The sequence below is a fragment of the Prionailurus viverrinus genome, chromosome C1, assembly GCF_022837055.1.
Source record: "Prionailurus viverrinus isolate Anna chromosome C1, UM_Priviv_1.0, whole genome shotgun sequence".
Lineage (NCBI taxonomy): Eukaryota > Metazoa > Chordata > Mammalia > Carnivora > Felidae > Prionailurus > Prionailurus viverrinus.
Genome location: NC_062568.1, coordinates 49,490,489 through 49,509,818, shown reverse-complemented (window position 1 = coordinate 49,509,818; position 19,330 = coordinate 49,490,489). Strand labels below are relative to the sequence as shown.

The window sequence follows — 19,330 nt, the reverse complement described above, 5'->3', positions numbered from 1 at the left end:
GGTGATACTCACATCTGAGTTAAAGCGAAGCTGACAGACATTACAAGAAATAACTTGTTTCTTCTTTGGGGGAATGGACACTCCAAAAGTATGGTTAATGACTGCTTTTTGCACAGGATCCATCTGAAGAGCAAATGATAAAATAGTCAATTTACAACTTCAAAGGACAGACAATAGTGTGAGCAAGTAGAAGTATTTATATTATTTCTTAGGGTTTTAACTTGTAGTTCCCAAACAGGGATAACAAAGAATCTCACTCAATAGTAATGTACCTGTTTCCAGTAATTAAAAACAAGAACAAAAACTGGTTTGAAATAATAACCCTCTCTCCCCCGCCCCCAACCAAGTCACAGGAGAATTATAACATCTCAAGAAATCTTATACCTATATAAGGAACCTTGAAAAATCTTAAAAGAATCATAAAATAAGAAAATTTAAGATCAAAAGGTCAGGGTCCAAATTTACTTGTTAATGTTTTCCCTATATGAGGTGATGATACATAAGATGGTCTGAAATTACCTCAATGATGATTACTATGCATATATTTAAATTTCTAAATTTTTGATTTATGGCAAAATTTTGTAAATGACAGGCTCATATTACAACATAGAAAATTCGGATCTTTATGTTAAAATAATATGTTTTATGTGCTATAGATTGACATCATCCTACTTGAAATGCATGTCACAATTGTACACTCAAATACCCAAAGCAGATTGGTTAACATGCAACCTTTGTTTAATTACTGATCAAGTAAAGTTTTGACTTATAACCTGTGACTTTCCTTCCTTTGGTTTGCATGTTCCATACATATTCAAAGAAACTCATGGTCATGAAAGTACTCAACAATAGACAAAGTATGGCATAAAGCCATGAAAATACCGGGAAAAGGTAAGAACACTATTTGTAGAGCCTATAAAAAGAGAGACAGAGTGGTGATTCTCTTGTGTACTCCAGATAATCTCCAGCATTAACATCAGACAACTGGCAGTTCAAAAAACAATGCGGATGATGAACAAAGCATTACTTATAAACCGATGTAATGCGAATAAGGACAGATCCACTGACACCATCAGGTAGGAAATCTCCTGAGGTTTGAGTTTAGGATTGGATTAGTTGATGATATTTGGTAGAGAGGAGAAATGAATACCATCCCTGATCAGGAATATAAATCAACAAAGTACAAAATTAGCAATTAGAAGAACTTAAGTACATTAGAAAAGAGGGTGGATTACAGAATTACTGAATAGTAAAGTAGCCTATTTTTGCTAAGAGTTTTAGGGGCATGACAGGACAATGTATTCCCACTATACAGAACAAAAATTTGAAGAGGGGAATGTTCTGGAGTGACAGAACTATTCTATATCCTGACTGTAGTCGTGGTTACACGAGTTTACATGTGTTAAAATTTATAGAACTACATGCACCCCTAAAAAGTCAATTTTATGTGTGATAATTTAAAACATAAAAAAGAAAAATTGTTAAGAGTATTACAATTAACTACTAAATGTAAAATATCATTACTGGAAAATCTGGAGATTTCTTTCGTTCAAGGTCATAACTGATGTATTAAGTGTACTTAATGAGAAAAAAAAACCTTCCACAGGTAAAGAAAATCTCAAAAGTTCAGAAAATAGAACTGTAGTTCATTTTTTAGGTTATTCACAAATGCATACACTTAACCCTCATTCATCCCCTTGTAAAACATGAAACTATACTTTTAAAAAAATAAATGTTTATTCATTTTTGAGAAAGAGAGAGAGCATGAGTGGGGGAGGGGCAGAGGGGGGGCAGAGAATCCAAAGTGGGTTCTGCACTGACAGCACAGAGCCCAACGCAGGGCTCGAACTCATGAACCATGAGATCATGACCTGAGCTGAAGTCAGATGCTCAACTGACTGAGCCCCCCAGGTGCCCTGAAACTATATTTTCTGATTGTTACTAGAGATGGCAAATCAGTTTGAACAGGCTTAAAAATAAAATAGCCTAACTATAATGGCAGGATGAAAAATAGTACATTGTTTTGCAAAGTTTAAAAATAAGAGCAATTTATTGATGTTATCTCTTCTTAGAGTCTGAAAAATACTGGCTCTGTGTGAACTACATGGGATAAAACTATATGAATTTTTCCCAAACACCAGTTTTCTGTATGCTGCTTTCATTATTCTTGCCACATTCATATATTATGCTATTATTATTTACTTATTTTTTCTTTAAATCAAAATAAAATTGACTTTTTGACAACATAGCCATAATATTCATGAAATCATAGCTTTAATGTATTCTTTCTTACATTAAAAAAAGAAAATTAACATTAAAAATGAAAACTTTCATTATCTAAAATAAATGCATATATTCCTGTGGCTCCCATACCACCATATAGAAACAAAGACAAAAGACACATCTAAAATAACCTAGTCCCAAGTTTTTAGTAAACCAAGCTACCTGCTGATAGCTCCAACATGACCCTTGAATATAAACATTCCTTTTAAAATTTTGAAATTGTTAGCTGCCAATATAACTTTTCAAATAGCTCCTAGTACAACTTTATTCTACTTAAATCTCACATCGGCAACACATCAGCCTGAAAATATCCCCTAGTGTTCCCAAGGCTGGAAGCAATCTATCCTAAAAGGTGAATTGTGGATGAGCACCCCAGATACAAAGGCAGGCAGGTTCCCAGCCATCTGTTCTCTGAAGAATAAACTAAGGAGGTTCCTTCAAGAAATGCTTACCAGAATTGACTTCTCTACTTTATACACATAATCCTACTCATCTTCATAAAATCAACTAAATGAACACACAGCCCTTTTACCCCATTACTTGCCACCTGTCCTTAACTCTTGCTGCCTTTTATCCTTTGCACAACTTACCACTAATCCTGTAAAAATTTTATCCCCTATGTTTCTCACTTGGAACAGATTTTCTCTATTTTCCATTTGATTCTCTATATTTTTTTACACAGATTTTGGGAAAAGATTCACTCCCCACCCTTTCCCCCCTTCCCTTCACTCCCTTTTCCCCCTCCCCCCTTCTCCCCTTGTCCCCTTTTTCTCCTTCCTCCCTCTTTCTCCCCTTCCCTCCTCCCCCGTCTAAATCTCTTTTGTCTTCCTCTGCTGTTTATCACAGAATTCTATGTTTGTTTGTTTGTTTTTTAAATTTTTATTCATTATGAGAGAGAGTGTGTGAGCAGGGGAGGGGCAGGGAGAGAGGGAGAGAGAATCCCAAGCAGGTCCCGTGCTGAGCTCAACGTGGGGCTCCATCTCTCGAACTGTGAGATCATGACCTGAACCGAAATCAAGGGTTGACCACTTAACTGACTGAGCCACCCAGGCACCCCTCTATATTTCTTATTCAAATGTCATTTTGGGGAACACAATTCAGTTGAAAAAAAACTTTAAATTGTCTAAAAAAGATTGTTCACTTGCCAACTCAGCTGATACCTTGAAACAGATACTATCTTGCTGATTTTGAGTATCTGCCACCAGACACAAGAGCTACAAGTACCAGAGTCATTTCAGTGGGATTCAGACATGGAATAACAGAGAGAAGGTTTTCCGATCTTTCCCTCTATTCTTAAAAGTATTAAGTGATAAAATCCTGAATTCTTTTCTTAGCATTTCTGTAACACTCTACAAGTTAGATGAAAATAATAACTATGATGTTAATTTATACTAACATATTTTTTTTCTTCCATGAATGCATGTCAGTTCTCTGTAATTACAATGAGATATGGATAACTAAATTAGTGGTATTTCTTTTATTCAATTCCCAGTTTTCAGGGTGAATAAAACATCAGGGTCAATAAAACATTCTCATAAATCCTAAAATGTGATAGATGCAAGCGGTCAGTTTAGTATAGTCAAAAGTATATATATATGTATCATAATGATCTCATATGTAAAATACTCAGGAAAATTATTGGAGATATTACAATTAAATGAGAGTATGAATTTTCTTTCAAACATCAATTGGCTTTCTCATAGACATTTGATTATTCAAAATAAACAAGTGTTTTCAAACATCTCTATTAAAATATTTATATTACTTTAAAATGAACAAATAGTTTGTTAAATAGTCATATTAAGTTAGCTCATGTTCATTTATATTGCACAAGAAAGCTGTATATGGATTGAGAAAATTGTGATTCTTTGTACACTATGCTAAAGAAGGTTTTTTTTTTTTTTTTTAAGGAAAAAAATTCCACATAGCTCTAGCTTCCAATATTCCTTACCTGGCAGAATTTATTGGTCCCAAATAAGCCTCTTCTTTTCTAAAAAAGTAAAAGTTAGAAGTAGTCATCTGGAATTTTGAGGCTAGCAAGCACATTTTCATGAAATTCTAAAAATTTATTTTCTTTGCTCATCTCTGATTAAAAAGCCTGAAATGCTTACTAACTAAAAAGCAGCAAGAGTTAACACTTGCCACTTTTCCTAATGAAAATCATGTAGAAACGAAAAGCTAAACCTATTAGTGCAATTAACTGGTAGGTAATAAAAATGAAAGATGGGGTTGTGGCTATTACCAGGAATTGAGGAGATAATTGGAGGCTATATGTGGACAAATGAACTATTATATTACAGTACTTATAAATGAATTAATGAAGCTGGCCTTATCACACCATCTTTTATATTTTCAATATCAGAATAAGAGCAAACAGGTATCTTTGATGTATTTACCAGGATTATGGAACCATAAATCTCTATTAATTTTTAAAAAGTACTATTTTCATTGAGCATAGCACAAAGTAATACACGTCTTCACAGTGTAGGCTATGACATAAAAATATGCAGCTGCAAATAAAACTTAGCCTCAGGGAAAAGAAACACAGCAGCATCTCACTAAAGGCAGGAGGAACACTATGGGTGGAGAGAGAATTGAATGGAGGGGCTACATCATCAAATGGCTTCATTCTCAATGATATTTAGATCGTAGGTAATTTTGCTAGCGGGAACTTTTGGCAAAGAACAGAGAAATACAAACTTCCCTACCATCTCAACAATTTTCACAAGGCCTGAAATTTGATTTATATTCTTGGAAGAGTCTTAAAATGATTGCACTAGCCATCAAGTGGGTCTGGGTGTTAGAATAAACTGAGCACTACCCAATTAAAAAGCAAAACAGACTGCTCAAGGATTGTACAAGGTTTTCTTTTTTTTCTTTTTATTTATTTTTTTTACAAGGTTTTCTTCAGTGTGATTAAGTGGCCCGGTATCTGTACTATTCTCAAAGATGGAAAAATTTCATCTGAAACTTAGCCATCTATTTTAACCAATGTTCTGAAAGGCATTTGGTAAGCACTTTTTGTACAATAGAACAGGCAATACTAGTTTTTCTATTAAATGGAAGTATAAACTGTTTTTTTTTTACTTTTAAAATGTATTTATTTTATTTATTTTAAAGATTTTATTTTTTAAAGTAATCTCCACACCCAACTACCCAACGTGGGGCTCAACCTGATGACCCTGAGATCAAGAGTCAGATGCTCCACTGACTGAGTCAGTCAGGCATCCCTGACTTTTAAAATAAAAAAATCAGTCATCCAGGGGCACCTGGGTGGCTCTGTCACTTAAGCAACCGACTCTTGGTTTTGGCTCAGGTCATGATCTCATGGCTTGTGAGTTTGAGCCCAGCACTGGGTTCTATGTTAACAGCACAGAGCCTGCTTGGGGTTCTGTCTCCCTCTCTCGCTGCCCCTCCCCTGATTGTTCCTTATCTCTCTCTCGAAATAGATAAAAATAAACATAAAAAAATAAACAAAAATAAAAATCAGTCATCCAACAAACATTTCTGCAGGCCTAATACGTCAGATATTGTTCCAGACTAGATAGGGTAGGATGAGTCCAACATAAGGACATATTTATAATCATAAAAATTAAAACATGAAAAAAACGAAAACAAAAACCCAACAGTATAAACTGGGACCGGAAAAAGAAGTGACTGTTAAGCAAAATAGTGAGGCATGAGAAGGTACATAAAAGTCTATTTTCTTTGCTCCACCCCTACTTTGGGTTTCTTTTCTCCCTTTTCTGATTTTCTCACATTTTAAGCATCCAGGATCCTCCCTTTAACAGTGATGTCAATGCGTTACCCTCCTAGGGGTGTTTTCCTTTCATTTCCTTTTTTAGCTGTGGAATAACAACAATAAACATCATAATAAGAGCAGCTTAGATTTATAGAGCTCTTCCCACGCGCCAGGAATTACCCAAAGGGATTATTTTGTGCAGTCTCCACCATCGCACAAGGCAGATACGATTATCATTCTCCTTTACAAATGAGGAATCTGAGGCTTTGAGAGATTTAATAGCTTGTCACCCCTGAGTCCAAAGGTCTGAAGCCAGGATTCAAACTCAGGCAGGAGTCTCTCCCACGCTGCTCCCCGCTAATGGAACACGGAGCAGGGATGACAGGCAGCGTGGGTGGTGCTGCTGATGGGTGTGAGATTTGAAGGAAGGGTGAGTGTTTCTTCTGCAGCCTGGAAGGCGGTTGTCTACTCCAGCTACACAGAAGGCCTTCTTGATGCTTAAGTAAGTTTCCTGAAGAGGGAAGTCTGGGTTTTCCTGTTTCTGATCCATTTTTGTCACTCTTAGAATAAGCCCATTTCTTCTTCTGTAACTTCAGGAGAGCCATATGTAAAAATTGGGGGTGTCCTGTCCTCCTTCCCCATTGTAACCATTGGACTTGCACCCAGAAAAAAATACTTAGAGGGAACACTCAGAGATTATACACAGCAGGGGATGGTCATCATTTATACCTGCCCTTGATTTACTGCCCAGAGGACCTCAACTACTAAACCCTGTGATGTAGGACTTTCTGGAAGGTTGGCAAAGCATCATTTTTTTAAGGGCAATATTATCAAATTACAATAGTACAGAAAGAATGACAGTTTTTCATCCCTTCCTTTTTAAAATTCAGATTTATGGAAAAGAATGTGACAATAGGGGCTCATTAAAATGTCAAATATAATGAAGTGACACATTTAAAAGTGATGGCTACATCACTGAAGAGTAATACTCCTCTGCAGTTCCTTCAAAAAAGGTTTTGCCTTTTATATTTGGATACTCTGACCACATGCCTTACTATTATTGTTTTACTTTTTTAAAATCCTTGAAAACTTAAATAGAAACAAAACAGACACAACAATCACAAAGACACATTTCTTCTTTCAAAGATCAAGAAATAGAAACAAGTGCATATCATTGGCAACATTCGCACAACCACCGCAGCTTTGTACTGTTTGGGATTTCAAATCAGAAAGCTCAATAAAAGTAAACCGCATGGAACATCGCACTGGAATTGCACGCTACCATGAGACCTGCATTTTTGCATCTGGAACTTGTAAGTGCAGAGACTTGCCATGCTGACACTGCTTCTCCTACCCAGAGCACCCTGAGAGGGGTCCACGTGGATGCTGTCATTGTCACTGAAAAGAAGACAAATGGCGTGCCACTCTCTCCACAGACTGTTGATTCAACCAGGAGTGGTATGTCTGGAAAGGTGCTTCCCCCACATATCCCCAGCTTTTTGCTGAAACCACACATTGGCTGTGCCTTGCAAACCAAATCCATTGTGTCCCCACTACAATGGGATACCATTGCTCTACTGGAAAGTTAAGCAGTCATTCAGAACTGGTATAAAGTCTAAAGTAACACAACACACACCTAAGAAAATTATGGGCCACATTATATCTTAGTCTTAGTCTCAATAAAGCTATTCCTACTACGGCTATTACTACTTCTTTATCAAATATTGTAGACTGCTAAGTATTTTGAGGTACGTGACTGTGCAGAAATGAGATGGAATCCCAGGATCCCTTTCTACGGTCTCCCTAATGGTGGCCAGTATTATTCTGTATAGAAAATATGAGTGGAGTCAGCCCAGAGATTTGAAGCAACCAATCAGAGTAGAGCACAGATTAGAATTTCATCCACCTCCCCTTTTTTGTTTAAATTAATTTAGAAAGCTTGACATCTTTCATTGAAATTCCATATTGTCAGACCCTCTTTGAAAAGCTCTGGGATTCATCAAGCAAGATCGTATATTTCAGTGACAGTAAGGATGACTGAGTAAGCAAAAGTACTCTGTGATCTATTTTGAAGATCTATTTGGAAAGAAAAATTAAACTGCATTTTCCAGGAGCGTTTTGGAGAAATTCCAACTTAGTTTTATTTTTGGATGAATAAAAACAAATGTAGAATGCTAAGAGATTTGTGTTTCTGCCTTAATAAATTTCAAGATTTCTTCCTAAATAAAATTCAAGATCACTCTGATAGTAAAAGGGGTAACATTTTTAGAGGTTAAGTGTTTCATATCAACCTAGACAGTCCTTGGGACTTTTTGCTCCTTTTCTAACATACTTTTCATACTTTTATAAATGCATGGTTTGCAATTTGCACAAACACTATCTTTTCTTGAAAATTCATTGATTTAACAAAGGTTGATTACTTGGCTATCATGCACTGTTTTAGGAATTGGACAAACAATGAAGGCAAGGCTTCAAAAATACAATGTTGTAGGTGAACAGACCCATATATCTAAAGTGATAAGTAAGGTATTATCAGAGTGTTTCAAGTACCTTAAAAAAATCAGATAGGGGAATGGGAAAAAAAACCCCACAATATTATACCACAGATAATTCCTAAAAACATTTTGGTTGTCTTGATACAACTATGATTGATACTTTTACCTATAAATCCATACCAAATATGTAAAAATAATGACATTACTCCATGATTTAGGGAAGTTGATACAGAATTCAGAATCATACACCTGGTAAAAGTAAGGGGCATGTTCTTCAGCTTTCAAAGTGGTCTGTAAGATTTCTGCAGAGGATGTCCTTTAACTACCAAGTACCAAGATAACAGCTGGTTGTCAGAGCCACTACGCTCATCATCATTTCCCAAGGGAAAGGGAAACTACAGTGATCTGCATTTTGGAAGCTCTCTAAAGATGAGGGCTAAGTGCTAGAGGCCTCTCACCTGGAAACATTCCTAGTGGGTTTCTGTGCAGTGCAGTTGGCCTGGTACTTAGCGAATAGCAAAATGAGTATGTTACTTCTTGTGTTTTTTAGGTAAGTACATATTTGGTCCACGATCTAACAGTTATGAAGATATTACAAGAAAATGTTTTTTTGAGGAGCCCAGGTGGCTCGGTCGGTTGTGCAACTAACTCTTGATTTCGGTTCAGGTCATGATACCAGGGTCATGGGGTTGAGCCCTGAGTTCAGCTCCATGCTGAGAGTGAAGCCTGCTTAAGATTCATTTTCTCTCTCTCTCTCTCTCTCTCTCTCTCTCTCCCTCTCCCTCCTTCCCTCTCCCTCTCTCTCTCTCTCTCTCCCTCTGCCTCTTTCCCCCATTTGTGCACATGTGCTCCCTTTCTAAAATAATAAAAAATATTTTTCATTTTAACACTCTTAGAACTTTAAGGAGTTACTAAATGGTAAAAGCAAAAACTAAAAGCAAATGAATGGGTGATTTCACCACTTCCCTCTCTTTAGTGGAAAACCAGTTTAATACCTTTGACAGATAATTTTAAAATTATTCTGAGTAGAAGGAATACATTTTAAGTTCTTTTTTAGACAGTAGTTATTTTGTTAGTGGGAGATGCTGCAAGCTTAGACCTGGGTGCCCTACGGAAGCCGCACGTCTAATTTTGACAGTACATCCTTGTATGAAACCAATGTGGTCAGTACAAATGTAAAATGTTCCATTTTCCTGGCGGCTCCACATGCCTGGTGATTTTCCATGCTGCCAGGGATTAAGGGTGATGCAGCAAAGCTGTAGTTATGCCGCTGAGTAATTTAAGAAGCCACATCAAAGAGCATTTCAAAAAGTTCAGTTTAACAAATAAGACTTTCAATTTATGTCTGCAATGGGTATGAGACTTAACTGAAGGTTCTCTCAGACCTCATTGCATGGACACACATATGCAACGTTTTGGGTGTTGATGCTCCTATTCAAACAATAGATAAGTAAACTAAAACATTCTACTGCACATTACCCATATTCAGGTTAAACAATGCATTTGGAAATGTCTAATTGGTTAATGGAATGCCCAGACCACCCTCAACTCCAATAGTAACTGCTCCTTTTCAATGCAGGGAAAAAGCATTAAGGTAATGAGCTGAATTACATCTCCTAAGAAAACCCAGCGCTTTTCTTTGTTTGTTTCCATTCTTAAATAAGCAAATGTTTCGATGTGACTGGAAACTATTAGCAGAGGTGTTTTTCCATCAGGATGTGAAGAAAGTTCTTGAAAGTTTTTTGTATTATCTTTAAGAGTTGATGTTCCTGTAACTAAAATATTTTTTGGCCAGTAGGTGCATACAGATATGAAAGATCTGTAATGCCTGTCAAAGATAAAATAACAAAAAAATTCTTACGAAATTGTTAGAAGTCCTTATGACAGAATGTAAGAAAATTTAGAAAATTTTTAAGAAAAACGAAAACTACCTGGAATCTTTTAGGAAATTAATAAGAATTTAGCTCTACTATGAATTTTAATAGCAAAGAAGAAAATGATAAATGCTATTAATATTTTTTTTCTGTGAAAAAGTTACTACCTTCAAAGTATCTCTATTTCTCAATAGCAACTCAATAAATATTCAAATTTCAAAAACAGCTTGGGGCACTTGGGTGGCTCATTCGGTAAAGCATTGAACTCTTTTTTTTTTTAGGTTTATTTATTTTTGAGAGACAGTGAGCTTAAGTTGGGGAGGGGCAGTGAGAGAGGGGAACAGAGGATCTAAAGTGGGTTCCTTTGCTGACAGCAGTGAGTGCAATGAGGGCGGGGCTCAAACTCATGAACTGTGAAATCAAGACCCAAGCTGCAGTCGGATGCTCAACCAACTGAGCCTCCCAGGCGCCCAAGCATCTAACTCTTGATTTTGGCTCAGGTCATGATCTCACGTTTTGTGGGTTCAAGCCCCACACTGGGTTCTGCACTGAGAGTGTTGAGCCTGCTTGGGGTTCTCTCTCTTCCTCTCACTCTGCCCCTCCCTAACCTCCTCTCTCTCTCTCAAAACAAATTAATTTAAAAAAAAAAGCCTAAGATATGCAAAGTTGATAATAAACTATGTTACCTGCCTGCACCCCCTCCCCCCCAACACTAACAAAGTTACAGTACATGATTCAGAGTGATGGGAACAGGAACTGGATTCACCAAGAGAATCTAAACTAAATCAATCAGTTGTTTCCTGTGTCATTTAGTGTTGTCTCTTCTCACGGCAAAATAAAAAAGGAAATAGAGGGGCACCTGGGTGGCTCAGTCAGTTAAGCTTTTGACTTCAGCTTAGGTCATGATCTTGTGGTTTGTGAGTTCGAGCCCCGCTTTGGGCTCTGTGCTGACAGCTCGGAGCCTGCTTCAGATTCTGTGTCTCTCTCTGCCCCTCCCCCACTCATGCTCTGTCTGTCTCTTTCTCTCTCCGTCAAAAATAAATTAAAACATTTAAAAAAAAAAGAAATAGAATATTTTGGGATTATGGACTGAAGAATAGCTTTTCTTTTTTTTTTTTAATTTTTTTTCAATGTTTTTTATTTATTTTTGGGACAGAGAGAGACAGAGCATGAACGGGGGAGGGGCAGAGAGAGAGGGAGACACAGAATCGGAAACAGGATCCAGGCTCCGAGCCATCAGCCCAGAGCCTGACGCGGGGCTCGAACTCACGGACCCCGAGATCGTGACCTGGCTGAAGTCGGACACTTAACCGACTGCGCCACCCAGGCGCCCCAAGAATAGCTTTTCAATAGATGTGCAAAATACTCAAAAAGATGGAGATTCATTTGAAGACAGATCATGAGAAGCGATTATTCTACAGTACATTGGAAAAAAGACATCCCATCCTGAAGTTTGGAAGGATAGGCTAATATGTCTGAGATAGAAGATAGGCACTTTGTTTTTGACCTTTCCATTTGTTTTTAAAATAGTGACTTGAAAATATCCTCCAAAACTTTGTCTTCCAGATTAAACTGCTATAACATAAAATTGAGTGCCAAAAGTAAATCTGAGAAATATCTTTTCAAAAAATAAAATTCTTCATACCTTAGCAGAAAAAAAAATGCCATACAAGTAACCAAAGACTACTTGCTGATACTTACAAATGTAGCTTTAAAAGTTAGCAGTGTAAGTCTCCATGTATAAGTAAGTAAGAATATGTTTGCCCGTGTTCTGGTAAACAGGCTAAAAAAATGTTACAAAGGCTTTCTAAGAGACTAGGGAAGTGATGAACTTTTTTGATTTAAAAATCAATACGCTTCCCAAGCAGCCAAATACATTAACTGACATCCTCTCAAAACCATTCTGTCAAAGCTAACTTTGAAAAGCTGTTAAGTAACTAATCAGATATATCCCAATGCTGAGGCAAAACAGGTCCGTGACACAAATTAAAAAGGTAGAAGATGAAAAGAAAACCCCACTTGGCAGGAAGAAGTGCAAAATCAGAAACCCAGGCGTGTTGGGATGTATTCTTCATTCTGCAAAGCAAAGTGGAAATGGAATGTTTTTTCCCCAAATGCAGGACAACAGGTTTCTAACCCTTGCGCCAGGAAGAAACCTGACAGTTGAAGACTGACAAGGCTCCATGCAAGGTAACAAGCTGCAGTGCTCCAATCCTGGGCATCTAGGGCTCTTACTCTCCCTGCCATACTCTCCTTACTCAGTGGTAAAATGTCAGAGAACATCTACATTTTCAAATTGTTTTTTAATTTGTTTTAGTTTGAGCCCCAGAACACCCGCCCTCCCAAAGTAGAATCCTAACTGGAAATTCAATACAATAAACACTGAAAACTGTGCTGGGTAAAACCGGTAGGCCAGGCCCCACACCCACCAGCCTGACTTTAGTCCAGCTTTCTCACGTGAAAATAAGAAAAGATTTGGAGAATTTTAGTGAGTTGCTTGAACCTCTTCAGCCAAGACCAGAACCCAGATCTCTTGCTACAATTGCCAGATTTGCAAATAAAATTATAAGGTGCTCAAAGTTGAGTTTCAGATAAACAACAAATCGTTTTTTGGGGGTGCCTGGGTGGCTCAGTCTGTTGAGTCCAACATTGGCTCAGCTCATCATCTCACGATTTGTGAGATCAAGTCCCACATCAAGCTCACTGCTATCAGCACAGAGCCTGGGTCAGATCCTCTGTCCAGCTCTCTGCCTGCCGTTCCCTGCCTTTCAAAGGTAAATAAAACGTTAAAAAAACCCAAAAAATAATTTTTTTAAGAATATATGTATTGCCAAACATTGCATAGGATATTCTTATACTAAAAATAATTTGTTGTTTAGCTGAAATTTTACTTCAACTGAGCATCCTATATTTTATCTGTTCTTGTTTCCTGATTCCCATCCAAGATTTCCATGATTACATCAAGGTGGATTCTACTGGTCCTCTTCCTTGCAAGCTTATCTTATAACACTTAACATTTTAGGGCTTTTATTAGGAAAGTGGTCCCGGAGTGGTTTTCTGGACAGGTGACATCAAAAATATTTTATGTCATATATTCATCTTGCTATTGCCTTTTTGTATGGATGTGTATACATATTAACTCTTCTCAGCAAAAAAAGGTTTGGGGTCCAACCCTGCATTTATACTATACAAAATATACCACACTTGTAAAGTAAAATAAAGAGCTTCCATATTGTGCCCTACTCTGTTCTCTGCGATGATAATTGCTTCATTGAATAATGCTCTGTTAATGGTACAGCTTGACATTTGACATTTATCCATTTGATTTATAATCATTTTTAGGTATTGCAAGGAAGCTACAGTTTAAACTAAAAGTAGTCTGAACTGAACTGTCTTCCTTTTCTTCTGAATTTGGAAGGAAATGTAGTCACTTCTAGGCAAAGCTATCTTATCCACTAGATTTGTTTCAAATATACACAAAGCCTTTTCTGCCTCTATATATTCTGAATAAAGCAACATATATAAGAGAAAAATGAATACAGAAAATGAAATCACCATGTAAAAATGTGTCTAGTTTGCTTATATTTTGGCCGTGGATATTGCATCAACATTTCCTAGTCAAGCCATGGATAAAAACCTACATGCACCACATAACAAGTTGTCGTGAAATACAGAATCCCTCAGTAACATTCATGAAAAGTTTTCACATTATGGAGCCAAAACCATTTGTGTTTATAATCTATCTACTCCTTATGAAGATTCTCAGAACTATTTTTAAATTATTTTGTTTTCCATTCTGAAAATCAGCCAATCAGGATGCTTGGCACATCAAAGCCTTCATAACACTCGCCTGAAATTTTTATTCACCCTTTTGTCTCCACCAGCCTTTAACATCTTTACTCAAACGGAACAAATACCTATACCTAACAACACAAGCAGTGGATATATCACATGATTTAAAAGGGTTTGTGTAATTATCCAGGAATCACCAAATTTCTGCTTCACAACAGAACAGGATCACAAGAACAATTGTTGGCAGTTATCAAACCACTGCAGTGCAACCGGCCTCCTGAAGCTCGGGGTTAAAAGCTGGCCTCTGGAAATCAATCATGCTCTCGGCAGAGAAGAATATTTCAGTGATATGAAAGCTGAAATGGAGACTATAATCTTTTGTGATTACCCTCGAGGCCGAAGCAAACGCAAAAAGGAAAGTCCATGAATTGCTGATAATTTCCTGTGATGACCGATTCCCAGGAAATTCAGATAGAACTCTTGCTCTGTAACAAAATGATGGTTCTCCCCAGAACTGCAGCCTCAAAGAACTCCACATCCAGATGTCACAATGCTTCTTCAGAAGCTATTCACCCATAAGAGGGGCCAGGCCTGTGAGGCAGCAGGTCTCCCTCTGAAGACAATGGAGTGTCTGATTGCACAAGGAGGGATGAGCTATGGGCTATAGGCTGTTTTTCTCGAACGTTATTTTATGAAGGAATGGATTGAAAATATATCTGTTTCGAGCCTTTTTTCTCCTCATACAAGTGTGAAGATTGATTTATTTCTCTGCTGTTCCTATTAGCTATTATCTATGGTTATCTTGGCTTATAAAATTTTTAACTTTTTATTTGGGCTGATAGTTGTATTCTGAGAAAAAAATGTTTTTCATACATATGTGCATACTCTTAATGTCTATATAATATTTTGGGATAGAATACAAAATCTTTTCTGAATAAGCATCAAACTTACAGTTAGATGCCACTGCTCAGAACACAGGTTAAATGGGTTCTTCTCATAGATTGGCAATTGAAATTCAGGAAAAAGGGGGGACACAGAGTCAATGGAGATCTCTAATTGTCAGAAGTCCAAATAATTTTTAGAATAAATTTCCATTATCAATAGATGAAGGATAATTTAATATGTTGGCTTCTATGACTGGGTTTAAAATCTTTTTTAAACTGTTACATTAACTACTAGTCGTTTAATGAATAATGTGAGAATAAAGGTTCTATGTTTGGAAGTCAAGCCTATTTTAAAAATGTAATAGAAAACATTGTTACATCTTAGGAGTCAATGACAATGTGTCCTAAGTGCACAGCTCTCAGGTTCAAAATACCTTTATCCATAGCCTTTAAAGTCTAAATATCATTGAAAGTAAACAGGCAAACTGGAATGCAACCAAACCAGTATGGTTATTCCCCACCTCCACTCTATACCTTCTCCCTAGCCCTCCTCCAAATTCGGCTATAGCCTCTCTTCATTGCTTTTAGGCAGTCAGGTGATTCTGATCTTTAAGTATGTCCTAGTACTATCTCATTCAGCTAATGTAAATTGAGTACTTGCTTAGTACCAAGCACAACTCTTTTAAGCTGAGTGTAAATGTTTTAAACTCAAGAACCAGGTCTTAGCCATGTATATATCTTTAGCATCTACCTTAATTAGGATTGCTCTAATGCACAAAGCCAGCCCCAGTGATGAATATAGCTTGGTTTGTTTAAGGTAATTGGCTAGGAAGATGAGATCAAAGGGATAGAAATATTAATATTAATATTATTTATAAGAATAGAGCTTTGCCATTTTAAGAGTCCTTTCATAAACATGATCTCATTTGATATTCATGGAATTTTAGATTGTTAAAAATAATATGATGATACAATGGGGTGCCCGCCTGGCTTAGTCCCTATAGCACGTGACTCTTGATCTCAGGGTTGTGAGTTTGAGCCCCACATTGGGTGTAGAGATTACTTTAAAATAAAATCTTAAAAAATAATATGGTGATAGGTTGTATAGTTATGATTTTTTCACAGAGTCACACTAAATTTCAGAAATTTTCTAAATATTCAGTCATATCCTCAACTCTCCATAAACATACTAAACTTAAATTTTCATGATATGATATAGATTAGGAAGGTATTATCACCTCTGGTTTTAAAATGAGGAAAAGTGGAGCTAAGTGACTTTCTCCAGATCAAAGAGAATGAGTCCAGATATGAATGAGTGTTCTGGTTCCCAGTCCAATGCTCTTTCCCTGTGCAAAGAAGTAGCTCACTGTCCTTCACTCTGCCTCCTGCTTCCCCACGTGGCATGAAGCAGCATCAAGACCAGGTAGAATAGCTACAGATTTACTTTGGAACAAGGCAAACAGAATTACTTCTTTGAGATCAGAGAGAACATTCCAGGTGGCTTTGGGGAGGAGGTGAGATATAATGCATGAATGAGTGACTGACTAAATGAATGCCAACACCTCTTTAGAAGGTAAGTACTTCAAAATTGACAATTAAGTATACACTATGTAATAGTGGTGTTACTAATCATTTTAGCCTCTAATAGCTTCAGCTCATTTTTGGGAAACGAAGGTTTTTTGGGGTTTGATTATATTATTATGAAAATGAATCAATTTACATACTATGAATGTTTGATGTCTACATAAAAAAAAGATAAATTAGACCCAGACACATATTTATAATTAATGGAGACTTAATGTACACCTCTAATTATTGTAAACCATAAACCTGTGAAAGAGATCAGATATGTGTCCTACTACAACACTCACATCATTACTTGGCTGTAGAAACTATTCACAGTAAGAAAAAAGTATGAGACTGACAAGACAAGTCTATCTTCTAAGTAGAATACACTTGCCGGGGTGCCTGGCTGGCTCAGTTGGTGGAGCATGTGACTCTTGATCTTGGGGTTGTGGATTCGAGCCCCATGTTGAGTGTAGAGATTAAAAATAAAATCTTAAAAAATAAATAGAATACACATCAAATGAGAGTTTTTTAAATCTGACTTTAGGAGCCACAAGGATTTTTTGGGTACTTAAATATGTCCCACATGAATAACTTGTTAGAAAGATACACATTTAAATTAAAAATATGTCAGGGTGGAGACCAGCTCTTGCTTGTCTAATATTTAGCTTTTTTTCCCTTTTCAGTGGCAGAGCTATCTACTGGAAGAAATGTGAAGCCTGGATTATATTCTTCAATCTTCCATTTTGCCAAAAGGGGGCAACAATGACACATATAGCCTATTTTATATGTGAGCATGTTAGAAGAATTAATCTAGAATGTCTTGAAAATATGTTAAAGCCCTCTGATACTAGAATTCCATGAAAATAAAGTGTTGTTCATATAATTTAAGTTTTTCCCAATCTTTTTTCAAGCATCAGAACATAAAAAGGAAGGTAAGAACATCTAAACTGACAGCTAAATCTGTGAAAAATATATTTTTCCAAGATTCCTACTTGGTTCTGCAAAGATGTTGAAACTTCACAGATTGCTAAATAGCACTCCAATTCATCTTTAGCACCCTCAATGACAGTTCTAAAAGTAAAGGGATTGGAATATTCCAAAACATGTTTTTCCTTCCCCCAAAGAGTTTTAAGACCTAATTCTGAATACAAGAATCTAGATGGAAGGCGGCGGGGTGGGGGGGGGGGGGGGGGGGGGAGGAAAAAGAAAAAGAAAAAGAAAAAGCCCAGTCTGTTGGCTATTGGATGGATTCCCAAATTTTTGATAAAAGTTTTCCAGAAAACACCACCATCAATTAATGTTTATAGAGCAACCAATTTGGAAATAACATTTTGGGCTGAAGGGAATGTTTGGTACAATAATATTTTGCTACTTTTTTATATTTATTAAGCTCCCCTACTTTATCATTGGCACTTAAAGACTTGGTCACTGAGAGAAGCTAAGAAAAAGGTTGTTGTTGGTTTCTTCTCCTTTTAATTAACTGGAGATTTGTTAAGAATAAGATAAATTATTTTAAGAAGATGGCCTGACATAGACACTTTTTCCAAGTTGACTCTACTCTTGAAAAATGCTGTGCTGGGACAGCGCCAAAACTGAAGACCTGTCTTGCCAGAAAATCTGATGTGCCCTCCAAGTACACATAATCCTTGAAACCCTAGCACTGAAGATGAGGTCCCAGAGCCATGTGAGGTTGAGACTGGGATAATGAAAGGGACATGTGAGAGGACATAGCGTGGTGGGACTATAGATGCCTCTTTTCACAGGCTTCTGAAACCTTGTATTCCCTTACTGCATAAGAGCCCATCAAGGTCTTAATCTAATGTTTCTTGGCAGCTTAATCAACTGAATTGACTCTTGACTATCAACAATATCCTCTATTATGTTATGGTGAATTTTACAAGAGGAAGAAGTAATGTCTATCAGACAGTGAGCAGCTTCTGTCTTATTCACTGTAACTCTTAGCACAATGACTGGCATGCATAGACATTTGTGAGTGGTTGTGAATGAATGCCTTTTCCTAGATGCCACAGACAAATAATTTATTTAGGGAGAGAGAAGACATATGACCATACATTATATAAACATACATGTATACATACCATATAAATAATATCTACATATTCTAAAGAGGTTTCAACAGTGAGTAAAGGGAGCTTTGAACACAAAGTCTTTAACAGGTAAATCTTGACACTTTTGAATAGGGCAAAGTACATGACTTAAATTTTTAAAAGATATGTTTGTAGTTTGAAGAGGGAGACAATAGTATAGATAGATGGTCACGATGTAGTTTTTTTCCTCCCAGGTCATGTTTACATAATTTTTCTCTGTCATATTGAATAGAGTTGTAAAAATTTGCAGGCAGGAATTTATGCTTAAATATTTGTACAAAATCTTTGTTAGTTTTATACGACATTTCAAAGATTTCCCATAAACATTTTTTTTCAAATGATCTAGGGTGTTGCTATTCACTTTTCTAAGTCCAGCAACAGGCCTTCACCCTCCCCCTCTTTAAGTAAATTTCAGTAACCATGGAAAATTTCAACTTGGCATATTCTAATATACATTTCATTAGAACATATAGAAGAATAGGATCCTTCAATATATTTTAAGCATATCATGAAAATAAAAATTCAACCATATTCTCTTTTTTATTTTATTTATTTTCTTATCCATTTTATTTTATTTATTTTA

At 36.6% G+C, this 19,330-nt stretch overlaps 1 protein-coding gene and 1 long non-coding RNA gene across 9 annotated transcripts in view; one reads left to right on the top strand and one right to left on the bottom strand.

The window, feature by feature from the left end:
* The window catches only part of ZNF385B (zinc finger protein 385B), a 413,030-nt gene that overhangs the window by 60,661 nt on the left and 333,039 nt on the right, over positions 1–19,330 (bottom strand). For 7 of the 8 annotated variants that reach the window (XM_047869625.1, XM_047869626.1, XM_047869624.1 and 4 more), the window contains 2 exons: positions 4,235–4,273; positions 13–123 (listed from right to left, as the gene is read on the bottom strand). In XM_047869625.1, coding sequence (XP_047725581.1) covers positions 13–123; positions 4,235–4,273 — 150 coding nt within the window. The remainder of the gene's footprint in view (positions 1–12; positions 124–4,234; positions 4,274–19,330) is intronic. The other variant, XM_047869627.1, reaches the window with a different exon arrangement.
* On the top strand, positions 802–17,386 carry LOC125172110 (uncharacterized). The gene is made up of 3 exons (XR_007154595.1): positions 802–891; positions 958–1,076; positions 17,323–17,386. It is a non-coding gene; the product is annotated as an uncharacterized LOC125172110 (long non-coding RNA).